Below are 16,216 nucleotides of genomic sequence, written 5' to 3'. Positions count from 1 at the left end.
CCAATTTTGATCTCTCTCCCGCTCCACCTTCAAATTAAAAAACGACAATTTTCTGTGAAATTCCATATTGGTAATGTCCTGCCAGAAGTGACTGTTTCTGTGCAAAGCCAAAGTGGATATGACTGGCCATTTCAGAGATAATGCCAGAAAGTGACTGGCATTTCATTTCCAAAAGTTAACCATTCCTGCTATTGTGTATCTCAGAAACAACCTGGCCTACAAGCTCTATGGTTAGAACTAGAGTGCTTGTGATATACTGAATTACACAGAATGGACAACTGAAAAGTTATTTATTACAAAAAATTAGTATGAAACAATTCTCTACTGCTTGAGTGCCACAGTCAACCCTGGCATTTTCCAGCCACAGGAATTCAGTCCCCAACTATGCTACCAATTACTCGCCATTACAAACTGAAGTGATTCTAGCTACATAAATATCACATGCATTAACAATGGTAAAATACAAAAAAAACCTTCATAAAAATTGAGTTATAGTTCACAATAATACAGTTTTATTTGAATGCCATAATTAACAAAATCCAAGTATTTGGAAGGGAGGAAATTTTTAATCAAGGTTTCACAACCAACCTGAACACTGCCCCAGCCTTTAAACCAGAAATCCTCCTACAACCACTCATCCTTGAGGACATAACATTCTAATATGAGCCAAAAGCCCTTATGTTATACCACGTACCTACTGTATATGGTCCAGAGACTTACCTACAGAAAATCCTCCAGTGCACCACACACACCTTTTATGGGGCAGTTATACCAACATTTTCCCTCTTATCTGAACAGACCAGAAACTTACCCTTCCACATACCAATCTCCTACTATGATCAATTCATCCCTCATATACAATTTAACAAAAAACAAACAAAACAAAACAAAAACCACCCCATCACCATCCCATTTTGAGCAAAAGAGATTAATCATCCCTATTCACCCTTCCTGTATAGATTAGCAACACTAATATACTGCCTGTATTTGGCTGGGAAGATGACTGGTTGACTAACCACCACTTCAAAACATGTACTTGGCAGGAATTTAAGATGCATCTGCAGCATCACCTTACTCACGGTGAATTTAGAATAAGTTATGTTGTTACGGCCTGATGCTTATTGACTCAGCAATCTGCCACCAGAAAAATGGCCATTTGTGTATGTCATTTAAACTCACGGGTATTGGGTAGCTCACAATGCACTTTTAATAGCAGAGTAAGTATGACATGAATTACCACTTGCACTGCAGTATATTGTATTGCTTAGAGACATCTAAGTAAGGATTAGGGAACTTTGTGCTATTCACTGAGCATACACGCAGGGTATGTCTACACTACCCGCCGGATAGCGATCAATCTATTGGGGATCGATTTATCGTGTGTAGTGTAGACATGATAAATCGATCCCCGATCGCTCTCCCGTCGACTGCTGAACTCCAGCTCGGCAAGAGCGAAGTCGACGGGGGAGCCGTGGCAATCGACCCCATGCCATGAGGACGCAAGGTAAGTCGAACTAAGATATGTCGACTTCAGCTACGCTATTCTTGTAACTGAAGTTGTGTATCTTAGGTCGATTACCTCCCCCCAGTGTAGACCAGGCCACAGAGAAGGACAAAGTCTTTACCACAAAGAGTTTACAATCAAAGATGAGACTCAATGAGAGGAAAAGGAACAGAAACAAGAGCATACGTTTACACAGGCTATGTGTAGAATTAGATTTTTAATCTTTAAAAATGAATTTCAGCAAAGTTTAAATCCCTTATAACATGGGGATCTTTTAAAATATATCAAGACCTTCACTCTAATCCAGGACTTGAGAGTTTGAGGTCTACCTTGAACATATCCATTAAAAGGTAGAGTAACTTCAAAATGAAATCAGATGTCTACTGATGTCTATAACCCAAACTGACAGAATATAGCAATCTTTGTGGAGAACACATGGGCCTTTTTGTATCAGACTGCAAATCTTTTCCTCTTGCATTTGTAAAGTCTTCTGGTCCATCCCTTCCATTAAGCTATGAAGACTTGAGACAACTAGGTAAAAAAATCTACCCTGTGAGGAGACATGCTAACAGAGTAGGATTGCCAGTTGGGAAGCAGAGAGGTGCCCTAGATGCATGTGTAAAGATACGAATAGACTGCTTGTTGTGACGAGCTGCTGTCACCCCTAACAGGGCTGATATAACTACATGTCTCAGTCAATAAAATGGTTTGATTCACAGAACCTGTGTCTCACCCGAAATTGGTTAAAGGATTTTTGCTATCTGAAGTAATGTAGACAAGTCATTGTGAACACCATTCATTTCTGGATGCAGAAAGCATCTCTTCCTGATATCCTCTTGACTACTGCTACCCTTTTCAGAAGAACTGAAAGTACAGTTCTAAAATAGAAAAAACACCAAGATCACTGATTCCTCTTACCAGAGTGATGGAACATTAAAAAAGACTACTCTGATAGTAAAGAGTATTGATGCCTATTTGGAGAGGTTTGTGTGGAGAACACAAAGAAAAAGCCTTCAGTATTAAGCTAAGGTTCATTTTTAGAAATGGATGTTAATTTGTGGTTTTAGTCTTGAGATTGATTTATGGCTACAGGTAATATGCAGGTGAATAGATAAGTTCTCTATTTTCCAGTCTGATTTAGATTACTTGTCCTCTCAAAATGAAGGGGATAAGCCCTTCCTTATTTAAAAAAGTTTAAACTTTAGCACCCACTTTGTAGGAATCTGCCAAAAAAGGAGTGACAAATTACACACCTTCTGCACTATCTCCAACAGGTTGATGGAAAGGCAGATCCTGGAATGAGACTCTCCCACTTGACATGTTTCCCATGCGAGTTCACATCTATTGTAAATCTGTTCAAAGGGTGGTCTGTGAGGGGCTTCTGCCAGCAGATATTTCCCAAGAATTTAAGAATATACTTATGAAGGATCAGAGATCTCCTCCTGGTGGTCCCACTTGGGCAAAAGGTTGGTTTGCAGGTATCAAGGGAAGTACCATGCTAAAGAGAATTTTGATATTGGACATTTCCCTTCTAGATAGGCTCATTTTTCTATTGGCAGTTATGGTCCTGCTTCTTCAACTGCACAAAGTTGGCTGAACCTAGTTTTGGAATGGTCAACCTAGACAAGAGAAAATGAAGTGTAACTGGACTACTACATACCTGGAGGGGGTTAGAGTCATATCCTCTTTAATTTAGGTCCCAAAAAGGAGGGGGAAAGTGTTCCATTCACAGCGGAAAATGAAATAGTTACAAGGAGGCTCCTTGGCTGTAGGTCTAAATGAAACAAAATGCAAGGCTGCTTCCTTTAGCCAATGGTCCAGATGGACCAAAGCAAAGCAAAAAGACAATTCTCACCATGGTAACAATGCCAGTTATTTCTCCAGTTATTCCTATCCTCTAGCCAGGAGCTGATTAATGAATCTCCCAGGACAAGGGGAAACTAGAGAGGAACTCTTCCTTCTTCCTAAGAACTTTTCTCACTCCCTGCTTCTTTTTTATGCCCCCTTTCCACCCCAATTCAGGAGTCACAGCTGTCAAATCTACCTCACAGCAGTTTGAATATTCAACAGCTGCCACCTCTTCTCTTCAAGTCCGGCAACTGAGGCAGGACTGTGGAACATCTGAAGGGCAAGAGTCCTTATTTTCACATATCTGCCCTTTGACACAAGGATCACACCAGTGTGGTGTGCAGTAGGAATTAATGAGCTTTTCTGAAAATGCTTTACAAAATCCCTCCATGGAAAATGCCAGGAGATTTCTTGACTTAAAAAAGGAAGCTTTCCACAGGGTATCAAGACTCACTGATCAATTTTTCAACCTTGTCTGCTTCTGAAGTATCAAATATCTCAAACAGCTGCCCCAGATGCACTGGGAAAATTATTAAGGGGTCACTGATTTAGATCTCAGAACTTCTGAGCTGTTGCTAAGAATGCCAGAATTCTTGAAGGATTGGTGAGGAATATGAATTTTATTAGATAAGGGCAGAGGATTTAAGATTAAATCCGGGTAGTCATTCTGAATACATTTCTAAAACAGGTCTGTTAGTAATTCTGGCCCATACCTGACTGAAATGGCAAAATTTGCCATTAAGCAATAAGGCCTTGGACAGAATGTATATTGTTTCCATAATCAACAACAAAATCTTACTTCACCCTTCCTGATGCAAAAATACTCTTAAGCAAGGACAATCACACCCCACTGTTCCCATAAGAATTGCTAATTACAAAGCACTATGACACAGTTAATATATTTATGGATACAAATATGCTATATTCAATCTTAACTTACAAAACAAAAATTAGGGCTTGTCTATGCAGTGGGGTAATGTGCTCTATGGGGGGTATGAATGCTAAAGAGCATTAACATGCTGTATATTAACTGGCCCACGTAGACTCTGTTGATGCATTTGAACATATTGCTGTTTGAAACAGTACTACATTAAAGCACACTAGCAAACCATTAGTGCACACCAGCAGGGTTTACACGGACCAATTAATTTGCAATATGTTAGGGGAATTTAGAAATCACACCCATACAGAGCACATTACCCCCATTGTGTAGACAAGCACTCAGTGTGGTTTTGAAGGATCAGTTAGTAGTGAAGACGTGTAAAAACCCAATGATCTGTAGTCCAAATTTACTATACTCCACAAATACAATGGGCTTTCCAAATATTTGATGTCTGCAGCCATACGCTATGGACTTCTTAAAGCCCTTAGGAAATTGAAAATTTACTTAATCTAAATTAGGAAAAAAAACTAAAAAGAGCACATATGACGAAGTAGAAATAAGGAAGGGTGGAAGAAAGACTCAGACTCATAGACTCTAAGGTCAGAAGGGACCATTATGATCATCTAGTCTGACCTCCTGCACAATGCAGGCCACAGAATCCTACCCATCCACTTCTATAACAAACCCCTAACCTATGTCTGAGTTACTGAAGTCTTCAAATTGTGGTTTGAAGACCTCAAGCTGCAGAGAATCCTCCAGCAAGTGACTCATGCCCCACGTTGCAGAGGAAGGCGAAAAACCTCCAAGGCCTCTGCCAATCTGCCCTGGAGGAAAATTCCTTCCTGACCCCAAATATGGCGATCAGTTAAACCCTGAGCATGTGGGCAAGACTCACCCGCCAGCACCCAGGAAAGAATTCTCTGCAGTAACTCAGATCCCGTCCCATCTAACATCCCATCACAGACCACTGGGCATACTTACCTGCTGATAATCAAAGATCAATTGCCAAAATTAATTGCCAAAATTAGGCTATCCCATCATACCATCCCTTCCATAAACTTATCAAGCTTAGTCTTAAAGCCAGATATGTCTTTTGCCCCCACTACTCCCCTTGGAAGGCTGTTCCAGAACTTCACTCCTCTAATGGTCAGAAACCTTCGTCTGATTTCAAGTCTAAACTTCCTAGTGTCCAGTTTATACCCATTTGTTCTTGTGTCCACATTGGTACTAAGCTTAAATAATTCCTCTCCCTCCCTGATATTAATCCCTCTGATATATTTATAAAGAGCAATCATATCCCCTCTCAACCTTCTTTTGGTTAGGCTAAACAAGCCAAGCTCTTCAAGTCTCCTTTCATAAGACAGGTTTTCCATTCCTCGGATCATCCTAGTAGCCCATCTCTGAACCTGTTCCAGTTTATCCTTCTTCATCATCCTTCTTAAACATGGGAGACCAGAACTGCACACAGTATTCCAGATGAGGTCTCACCAGTGCCTTATATAACGGTACTAACACCTCCTTATCTTTGCTGGAAATACCTCGCCTGATGCATCCTAAAACTGCATTAGCTTTTTTAACGGCCATATCACATTGGCGGCTCATAGTCATCCTGTGATCAACCAATACTCCGAGGTCCTTCTCCTTCTCTGTTATTTCCAACTGATGCATCCCCAATTTATAACTAAAATTCTTATTATTAATCCCTAAATGCATGACCTTGCACTTTTCACTATTAAATTTAATACTATTACTATTACTCCAGTTTACAAGGTCATCCAGATCTTCCTGTATGATATCCCTGTCCTTCTCTGTGTTAGCAATACCTCCCAGCTTTGTGTAATCCGCAAACTTTATTAGCACATTCCCGCTTTTTGTGCCAAGGTCAGTAATAAAAAGGTTAAATAAGATTGGCCCCAAAACTGATCCCTGAGGAACTCCACAAGTAACCTCCTTCCAGCCTGACAGTTCACGCTTCAGTACGACCCGTTGTAGTCTCCCCTTTAACCAGTTCCTTATCCACCTTTCAATTTTCATATTGATCCCCATCTTTTCCAATTTAACTAATAATTCCCCATGTGGAACCGCGTCAAATGCCTTACTGAAATCGAGGTAAATTAGATCCACTGCGTTTCCTTTGTCTAAATAATCTGTTACCTTCTCAAAGAAGGAGATCAGGTTGGTTTGGCACGATCTACCTTTTGTAAAACCATGTTGTAATTTATCCCAATTACCATTGACCTCAATGTCCTTAATTATTTTCTCTTTCAAAATTTTTTCCAAGACCTTACATACTACAGATGTCAAACTAACAGGCCTATAGTTACTCGGATCGCTTTTTTCCCCCTTTCTTAAAAATAGGAACTATGTTAGCAATTCTCCAGTCGTACAGTACAACCCCTGAGTTTACTGATTCATTAAAAATTCTTGCTAATGGGCTTGCAATTTCATGTGCCAGTTCCTTTAATATTCTTGGATGAAGATTATCTGGGCCCTCTGATTTTGTCCCATTAAGCTGTTTGAGTTTGGCTTCTACCTCGGATGTGGTAATATCTACCTCCATATCCTCATTCCCATTTGTCATCTTTCCATTATCCCCAAGCTCCTCATTAGATGGAAGACTAGCAGTCATTTAGGGGAAGCGTAAAGCTTGTTTGAGTAACCTTCACATTGTATTTCCATACCTTACAATGTCTTTTTGGAAGTAAAAACTATATCTGGGATTTTTAGGATTTCCAAAGTTTTGTTTTTGTTTATGTAAACTGCAAAAATATAGAGACACTTTCCAAAAATGTTATCTGCTCAGCTCCAGTTCAATGCAGATTTTTGCTAAGGTAATAATACTAACATAGTGTTTTACATTTTTAAAGCACTGTACAAACATGTTGACTAAGCACTGCAGCCTCCAGGTGAAGTAGGAAAAATGTCCTGATTTATAGAGGAGAATACAAAATGCAGAGAGGTTAAGTGACTCATCCAACATCACACAGATCAGATCAGTAAACAGAACCCATGTCTCCAAACCCCAGTACTATACCTAATCCGATAGAATCCAATATTCCCCAGTGTCATTCTTCCAAAGGAAACTTTTCACCCTCACAAATACAAGAGAATGGCCAATAATCTTTATCACCAAGGCCTGTGTACTCTGTGGCAGCATCAGGTAAATTCAAAATGTGACATTTTATTCATTTTCTTATTTAATTCAGTAACAAAACTAGTAAAGTACAGCTGGACTCCGATTTTGTGAAATTAAATTCACTAGCCCATGTAAAGTCATTTGTAAACTAACTGGGATGTCAATATTCTGTGAAGAAAAGTGAATACAATAGCAGTGGTTAATTGTACATATTTCTAATCCCCAGCATGGGAATTCAACTATAACAAGGTGAGTATAGATGTAACAAAATTATAATTAGAGTGTCTCTTTTTCTATGTTTATTAATTTCATTTTGGGGGGTTGATTTTTTAGCATTTTTTGAGTTTTATGTAGATGTCCAAAAATCGGGGTTGATTGGGGTTTCCTCCTTGTATATACTGTATACATTCTTCATTACAGTAGTATATACTGTACTGTAATCAGTTAAAACCTAAATTCAGACACCCTAATTATGAGCCATTTTGGAGAATTACTACATAATCCTACACAGAATAAACCTACCTAACCCATGAACAAAAGCAGAACCCAATTTGAACTGGAACTGTCAAGACACACAAAAACCCAGTTCTGAAATCTCTGGCAAGTTTCTCATGCTAAGACAGAGTACTGAAAAGGAAATATATTTCAAGAACATACCTATGGTAAAAATACTTCTTATAAACTGTCTTCACACACACTTTTTAGAGATAAATCAGACCGCACAAGATTTTGGAGGTGGGTTTTCCTACAGAACTACAGTAATACTTACACAGGTTTAGTTTTAAACTGTGTTGAAAAACCTCACCTGCTTTCTTCGCGCCAGCTCCTCCTCTTCTCGGCGTTTCCTCTCTTCCTCCTGTTGCCTCCTAAGTAGCTCCTCCTGTTGTCTTCGAAGTTCCTCCTGTCTTTTTCTCTCTTCCTCTTCTCGTTTGGCCCTCATTTCCATTTCTCTCCTCTCCTGCTCTAGCTACAATTATATAAAATTACAATTAGATACAAGACTAGAGTAGGTAAAGCACTCCTACACCATTCTTTGCAGTGATTCCTGCAGTACTACAGAGACTACAGTACCATTCTTAGTTGGTGATTCCACCTGGGAATCACCTGGGCAGATCTGAGTTGCTCCTATAGACTACATTCCTATAACATTCTTTACAGTGATTTCTTGGAGGCCTACCACAACTTTTTTTCTCCAAATCAGTTCTCCTATGCCACTCCTTAAAACTCTACCTGAATTAAGAGGCTACGAAGAGTTGCTATGAGGTTATCCCCAAAAAGTACATCCAACACCATTTTGTACCATGACTCATAAAAGGTACTAGAATATCTGTGAAGGGCCCCAACAATTAGCACTCACTATTCCATAAACTGATTTGTGCAAAAAAGAGGTTGGGATTAAGAGCATCACTGAGGTCTGACAGTTATCGCTCCTACCCACTTCTGACAGCATAGGGGGAAGTTTAATTTGAATGTTTAGGTTTGACCCAACATTCAAAATAATCCCATTCTAAGACCCTAGAGAGATGTCTAGGAAAGTTTTATTCACAAGTATAAAAATATAACTATTAGTTTAGAACATCAACAGGGTCCTTCTACAGTGTAACTCATATTTTTTCCAGGTTGCATGATAGTCTCTGACCTTCGCAGCTTTTGCCTTCTCGAGCTGCTGAAGTTGTTCTAGAGCAGGTCCCTGAGCTGCAGTATCAATGGGGAGATCCCAGACACTGCTTCCTTCCCAAACTGGAAAGCAAAGAAAAGAGCATACAGACAATAGGATAATTAATATTCACAAGCAATAGTAACCACACTAGCAGAACCCAACTATAGAGGGAAGTCGTGTGTATACTGGTTATTACACTGAACACATAATGGCGTGCTGCACTCTTATAATTATGTTCAGTAAGAGGCCATACTTCCTTACTATCTCAGGAGCAAGGCCTGATCACCCCAACACTTTCCTGGGAGGCACAGGAGCACCAAGGTGAGGGGTCCAGGCTGGGTTTTACCACTAAATCCTGGACAAAATTAAATTTGCTACATTTTTACATCTCTTTGGCTGAAGATCTCTGGTGATGATGCACAGCTTTATCACTTTGCCCTCCTTAGCCACTGAAAATGGAATTTATCCTCAAGCATGAGATGAGTTGAAGACCTGTTTTTCATTTCTAATGGAAGCTGACATACCCAAACGCTGATCTCTCTCACCTCCAGCAAGTGTCAAAAAGAGATGCAGTAGTTTAAAAGAAAGGCTCTGGTTCTGGACCTAGGGACTTTACTAGAAGTAGTCTCTTACCTGTGGGCTGTGAGGCTGTTGACTGAAGCTCCCAAACTGAGCTAGCATCCGACACTGACACAGACCTTGTTACAGACGGCATCAGGTTCTGTTCAGATATTCTGTAGTACAAACAAGAAGATTTAACATGCCACTTCCAAAGACAGGTCTACTCTGAACACAGTGGAAATTTTTAGTTCAGTAACATGTCATTGCATTTTCCTTCATTCCCCTCCCTACAAGCCTTTAAAACAAAAACCTGATGCTGACAGTACTATGCAGAAAGTTCTCTCTTGTCTGAAGATTGTTCAGTCAAGTGCTGGGTTAGTCTCCCAATATGATACTACAAGTAGTTCACAGGCTACCGTTTTCAATGGCATCTGAAATTATAAAATTGACCTGCCTCTGCTAGTTGAATTCCAGCACATTGTGTGTCCTCATAACAGTGTTTTACCAATGCTGATCAGGACTTTGGTGACAATTTTCCCCATAATAGTGCCAAGCCAGGACTTCAACTGGAAGAGTCTTCTCATTTTCCTAAGTCCTCTCCCAAACAGAAGCCATGGACAAAAAAAGTATTCAACATCCATCAGCTTTTGTATAGTTCACACCCACACTGCTTGGAAAAAAGTTGAACGCATAACCCTAGATATGACCAAGAAATTCTGAAACAGACACATGTAGGCAACAGAAGAACATCACACTAACAACCACAGTCTAAGTTGGAGAGTAATCAGTCGAGATCTGAACACTCACCTCATCTTCAGGGCCTGGAACTGTTGTAAGAGGAGAGCCAGTTGCTGCTGCTGCTGGGATGAGAGGGCTGCTTTTTGCTGCTGTGCCAACACCTGTGCATACTGTTGTCTTCAAAAGAGAAGCAGAGTCTCAATGCAATTTATTCACTGTATCTAACTATGCAACATCCCGCTTGTGGAAGTTCCACATTATCCTCAGTTTCCATCCAGTCTAATCCCCACTAATCCAATAAACCAACCTATATGTACTCACACTGATTCCTGAAGGACACCACAAAATGGGATCTGAGAAGAGTTAGGGTATTAAAAAAAACCCACAGTAAACTGGCCTACGTGGGCAGAACAAAATTTTGTCCCTCTCACTTCCAACCATGCAATCTAACTATTCCTTTCCAATTCTATACTTTGTACCATTCCTAACTCCTTCTGCACTTCGCTTTCCCCAAAATTGATATAGATATAATTCATATGCTAACCCTACTTTTGTAATTGTCCAGCTAGCTGTAAAATATCTAGTCATGTCCACATTCCCATTACAATCACAAACCTCTTGACATCAGCAATCCTATATTAACAACCATCATTCAAAGATCATGAAAATGGCATAAATCTTTAGCACAATCAAAAAAGCTATCAGATCTCTAATTGCTTTCTTTACTCTAGCCTCCTCCCATACAAGTTGTTAGAAATGGGCCAGACCCCAGGGACTCCAATTCCCATCTCACTGGGCAAAAATTGATATCAAGCTACAGTCTTCAATAGTTCCTCGCATCTCCAAGAAACAATGAGTCAACAGACGAAAAGAGTGCTCTGCATGGGGTTTTCTATGTGCCTCACAACACCAAAGATGTTCTGTCCTACCCGACTCCAAATCCCCAAAACACAATTTGCAAGGAGGGTCAGGATTCATTTTGACCAAGCAAGTTGCTATATTATAGAGAGGGCGCACGCGAGTGAGCAAACATATATCACCAGAGTAATTATGTACTGCTTAAGGAATAAGACAACACCATAAAGTATGCCTGAGGTAGCTAGCTCTAGGTTGTAAGGCCACTGCTGTTGGAGTTGCAGCATTCCCAGGGAAACAATGTCCAGAAGCTGAACCCAGCTTATTAAAAACTGCAGAGCAGAACACAGCCACTAGCAGATCTCAGATTGGTGATCTTACTGTATCAAAAACTGCTGGTACTGGAGGTGCTGCATTTGGTACAGTGCCGTAAGTTCTTGTTGTCTAGTTAGTCGCTCCTGGTCCATCTCGCCCTGTGTTTGGGAATAAGCCACTATTAACTATGTGAATATTTACAACTTCTAATATTGCTCTTAACAGGTGATGGAAAAGACAAATGGTACACCCATCAGTATGTAAAGATCAGAATGCATTTTGATCAAAACTTCTGACCATGCAAAAAATCGTGCAGTAGTTGAAAAGACAGAGATGCACAGCTTTTATCAAACATCAGGACTAAGCTCTAATGCCTCGATATAACAAAACATGTAAGTATATGCTTAAAATGAAGTGAAAGCAGTGATCCCTCTCTTCTCCTCCAAGAACTGCTGTTTTCCAGAGGATTCCAAACTTGATGCTGAGAACACATGAACTTCCAAGATCAAGGATTTATGACAGTACTCAAAGAATAACATTTCTCATTTAAAAAAAAATCATTGTTTGACTTATGATGATTGTCAAGTGCTTACCAGATGTGGAGGTGGTGCTGGACCTGGAGTGAAGGGAACCCTGCCCCACATTTTCATGATGTCTCCAAGTGGCTGGAAATTCTCATCGCATGCTCTCTTTACTAACAGGGACATAGTGAAATACCCAGCCTGGAACCACTCTGCCATCTCCTGGTTACTGAAGGGACCTGCAATACCACCAACCAATACAGGAAGACACAAAAGTCAAGTTCAGTGTGTAGGGAACCAAGAGCATGGAACTCTTAAAATAGATACAATATCTAAACGTCAGTGGCTCCTGAATTCCAAGTCCGCCTTGCTCTACTGTTCTGAATGACTTATGGGACTGCACATTTATTCCAGATCCTAGATCTGTTCCTTCAAATAACAGAGTTAATTCAGCACTTCTGACAATAAAGGTAATGTGTATAATTTATATGGTGCAACTTATACCCCATTTTTCTGTATAATTTACACAGTTTGGGATAATATTTTAGTAGCAGCAAGGTGGAGGAAACGGAAAATTGCTTACCTTGTAATTCTGCTTCTCTGAAGATATTTTGTAAGATTCTAACTCCTGGGTTTTAGCTTCTTAGCAGAAGACTGTCAGAATTCCCTCAGATCTGAAGACTATTTTATTTTTGAAAGTAATGGTGTAAAGAGGCAGGACCCCACCCACTGGAAGCGGTACTTTCCCCGCCTACTCAGTATGAATGCTACCCACTGAACATTCCAGTCACTTCTTTCAAATGCAATGGAGACAAACCCTCACAAAACCATTAAAGATAGCCAATGTCAGATCAAAAATATGCAGAGAAATACACCTGAAAAAAGGTAACCTCCAACGTGAGGAGAGAACAGAAGGTTAGTAAGAATCCTGGAAGAGGATGTCTTCAGAGAAGCAGAACAACAGACTAAGTAATCTTCCCCTCTGTGGAGGATTCTCTCTCCTGTAGAGAAATCCCAAAAGAAAAACACCTGAAAAGCTGGACAGTGTTCTTTTTTAGAGGCCAAATCCAAACAACGATGAATTATACTCAATGGTCCAGCTCTTCACCAGATTCCAATAGCCAATATGGCACAGCCTCCCACAGGAGCTTTTTCCAACTTCAGTCAAGGAGGAACTCCCAATCATTCAGAGGGCAACATGTACTTGTGGCAGTAGGTGGCAAGCAACATTCGAGCAAGGGCCTGAGTTGCACTCTGCTCCACTATCATGGACCTCATCGGTCTAAACACCTTTAGAAACAAGGGAACTCATTCCTCAGACCCAGGAATGAGAACCATGCACAGTTGGCATATTTAGAGAATATATTCACTCTTTGCTTAGAGTGCAAGCTCTTTGGGTCAGGGACTGATATTTCGTTGTATGTACAGTATCAAGCTCAAATTAAGACAGATTGATGCCTCTAGGCTCTACCATATGAGCAAATGTAAAGGAAAAAATATTAATAAGCTCACCTGGGAAATTCCTTCCCTATACCCTTTATGTCCAGAAACTTCACAGAGGTGTTTCCTATCACCCCTAGAAGCTTGAAAGCAAGCAATACCTCTGATGCTGGCACAGACCACTCTTGGAAAAAATCTACCCAAAGTAGATAGTTTGCAAAACTGCACACAATAAATTAGGTTAGCTACTTAGGCATTTGACCCTCTCTAGACCTTTGCATACTAATGGCCTGTACAGTAAGATGTTCATAAGAGTGAGTGGGATCCCTGGAAGCAGTATTAACTGAAGAACTCTATACAGATTGCAAGCCTCTGAGACATGACCAGTTATTGATACATCTTTGGTATAACTATTGATAAAGGCTGCAGTGGCACAGAATGGGGCAAAGTTAGAAAGGGTGTAGAAATCTTTAGTGACCTGGTTGATATGGGCCCACTAGAGAGTTTGCCCACACAATACTAGCATGTCCTGGAGCTGCATTAAGAAGCTTACTATTGATCAAGATGTAGTTGACTTTTGAATAAGTCAGCAATTTTCAGTTGCATGTCACTGGAAATTAAGACATGATCTTTGGCTGTGTCCAGAGTTACTTTCAGGTGTTGAGCCTTCAGTATTAGAAACAGGTGGCTGTTCTCCACATTGACCAGAAACTAGGGATGTAAAATGTTAACCGGTTAACCAATAAGCAGTCTTATTGGTAATGTATTCGGTTAACGTTTAAACTCCACTGTCTGCCAGCACCCAGAGTCCAGGCAGCCAGGACCCTGTGTAAGACACAGGTGTGCTGCAGCACACATACACACCCGTACCACTAGTTCCCCGCCTATGTTGTGAACTCCTTAATGGTTAAACATTTAACTGGTAAAATATTAATAGTTTGTTTTTTAAAGTAAAAGTTTAAACAAACGCTATTTACATCCCTACCAGAAACCCATGCTATTGCCGGAAGATTATGGTGGCTTAGTGCCCTGCATGAACTGTTTTCCTCACGAGATCTCCGATACATAGGTGTCCTATAATAGTCAAATGCCTATTTCCAACTCCCATGGGAGTGCCCCCAGCCTCATTCTTATTTTAGTAAAGACTCTGGGACTTGAAGCATCGCATGAGAGAGCAGAAATGCAGGTAAATGGGATGACTCTCCCAATTGGGTTATGTGCTGGTGTGTTAAATTTAAAATCTACTGATATCAGTACGTTCCTTACAGAGATTTCCTCTACTATGAACTTCTTTTTCCACCTCAAGTATGTTGATCAATTTAGATCAAGTGCAGCTCTCACATCCCCATTTATCTTTTGGGAAATAAAGTACTTACACAGTATTTCTTGCTTAATGGCATTGTTTCTACATCTTCAATACACAGATGATGGGAGATATCTTAACTTTCAGGAGTTTGTCTGGGGACACTGATGTCAGGAAATCTATCTTTTGTGTGTCACAGCAAGTCTATGGAGTATTTTCCAATATTGACAGCTAAAACATGCAAGCATCTATAGATTTTCAGTCCCATGGTATCAGGAGGTCCGATTAGCTACTGACATGTAAGAGAACAAATCTTAAATTATCTTAAATTATCTTAACCTAAACATATAGAAGAGTCTAATGAGCCATAAGGCAATCTACAGAGCATGGGATGTACTGGGTAAAGGGATAGCTCTTCTAAATCTCTCTCACTAGAGTTGTGAAATCCCTGCACCAATGGCTCTTCTCCCTACACAGTAGCACAGCTCTATTTTAGTACATTTTGGGTACTGAATAAATTTGTTGTGAACGTCTCTTAACAGTTCTGTGACACAAAAGAGGAAGTGGAAAGGGCACAGACCTACCCTGAATTTCTCCTTGAGGATCCTTGTAGTACCACTTCTGCATGGCTTCATGGAGTAATGGCATGGAGGAACCCTTTGCTCTGTGCTCTTGAAGTTTTGCTGCTAGTCTCTCATCATCCAATGCACTGTCCTGCAGATATGCCACCATTTTCTCTGCCTGCTGCAGTAGAGAGCAAGAGACATGCTAGAAAATACTGTATTACAATTACTGCGCACACATGATTGCATAAGATGAAACTAACCAAATAGCCTGGTGTCCATCACAAACTTCAGGACTAGAAAGCTCAAAACCTATATTTGGTGGGCTACAAGGGGGTTAACAGACTGGAGAACTGCACCTTTAATAATGTACTCCACACCTCTACAATAACTCTATGCAAGTCTCTCCAATGGCTTTAGAAACACTGAAGTCTCTCAATAACCCTGACAGTTAGATATTGTGCACATTTTACATATAGATAAGCTGATCAAAGAGATATTAAAAGGGATTTGCCCAATGGATCTCCTACAACCAATGACAGAGTCAGGAACAGAACACAGAAATGGATATACTAGAATGGAAGAAGTCTCATCTACTACTAATCACTAGACTAGACTTTGATCCCTTTTATTCAGCTGTTACAGAATGCCGCTTACATCATGACAAGCAAAACATGCCTATCTGAAACTTTGTCTTACATGACTTCTAAAATACTCCATCATATGATCTGGGCATACAGAAAGTCTATTTGTTACTTGAAGGCTATGAAACTTTGGTTAATTCATGATATATTACTGAACAGAATCTCTAGTAACAGATTATACTGGTGAGAGAGGGTTACTGATTGCCAGATTTATGACTCGACTTCTGACATTTGTTAAAGGAATA

General features: G+C 40.1%; 1 protein-coding gene across 3 annotated transcripts in view; it reads right to left on the bottom strand.

Annotated features, from left to right (window-relative positions):
- Positions 1–16,216, bottom strand: part of GIGYF2 (GRB10 interacting GYF protein 2) — a 165,959-nt gene that overhangs the window by 42,226 nt on the left and 107,517 nt on the right. For all 3 annotated transcript variants that reach the window (XM_045030279.1, XM_045030280.1, XM_045030281.1), the window contains exons 13-19: positions 15,349–15,508; positions 12,094–12,260; positions 11,567–11,658; positions 10,400–10,507; positions 9,665–9,765; positions 9,011–9,111; positions 8,177–8,338 (exon numbers count right to left, since the gene is read on the bottom strand). In XM_045030279.1, coding sequence (XP_044886214.1) covers positions 8,177–8,338; positions 9,011–9,111; positions 9,665–9,765; positions 10,400–10,507; positions 11,567–11,658; positions 12,094–12,260; positions 15,349–15,508 — 891 coding nt within the window. The remainder of the gene's footprint in view (positions 1–8,176; positions 8,339–9,010; positions 9,112–9,664; positions 9,766–10,399; positions 10,508–11,566; positions 11,659–12,093; positions 12,261–15,348; positions 15,509–16,216) is intronic.

This window comes from Mauremys mutica, chromosome 9 (assembly GCF_020497125.1).
Source record: "Mauremys mutica isolate MM-2020 ecotype Southern chromosome 9, ASM2049712v1, whole genome shotgun sequence".
Taxonomy (NCBI): domain Eukaryota; kingdom Metazoa; phylum Chordata; order Testudines; family Geoemydidae; genus Mauremys; species Mauremys mutica.
This window is presented reverse-complemented; position numbering and strand designations above follow the sequence as displayed.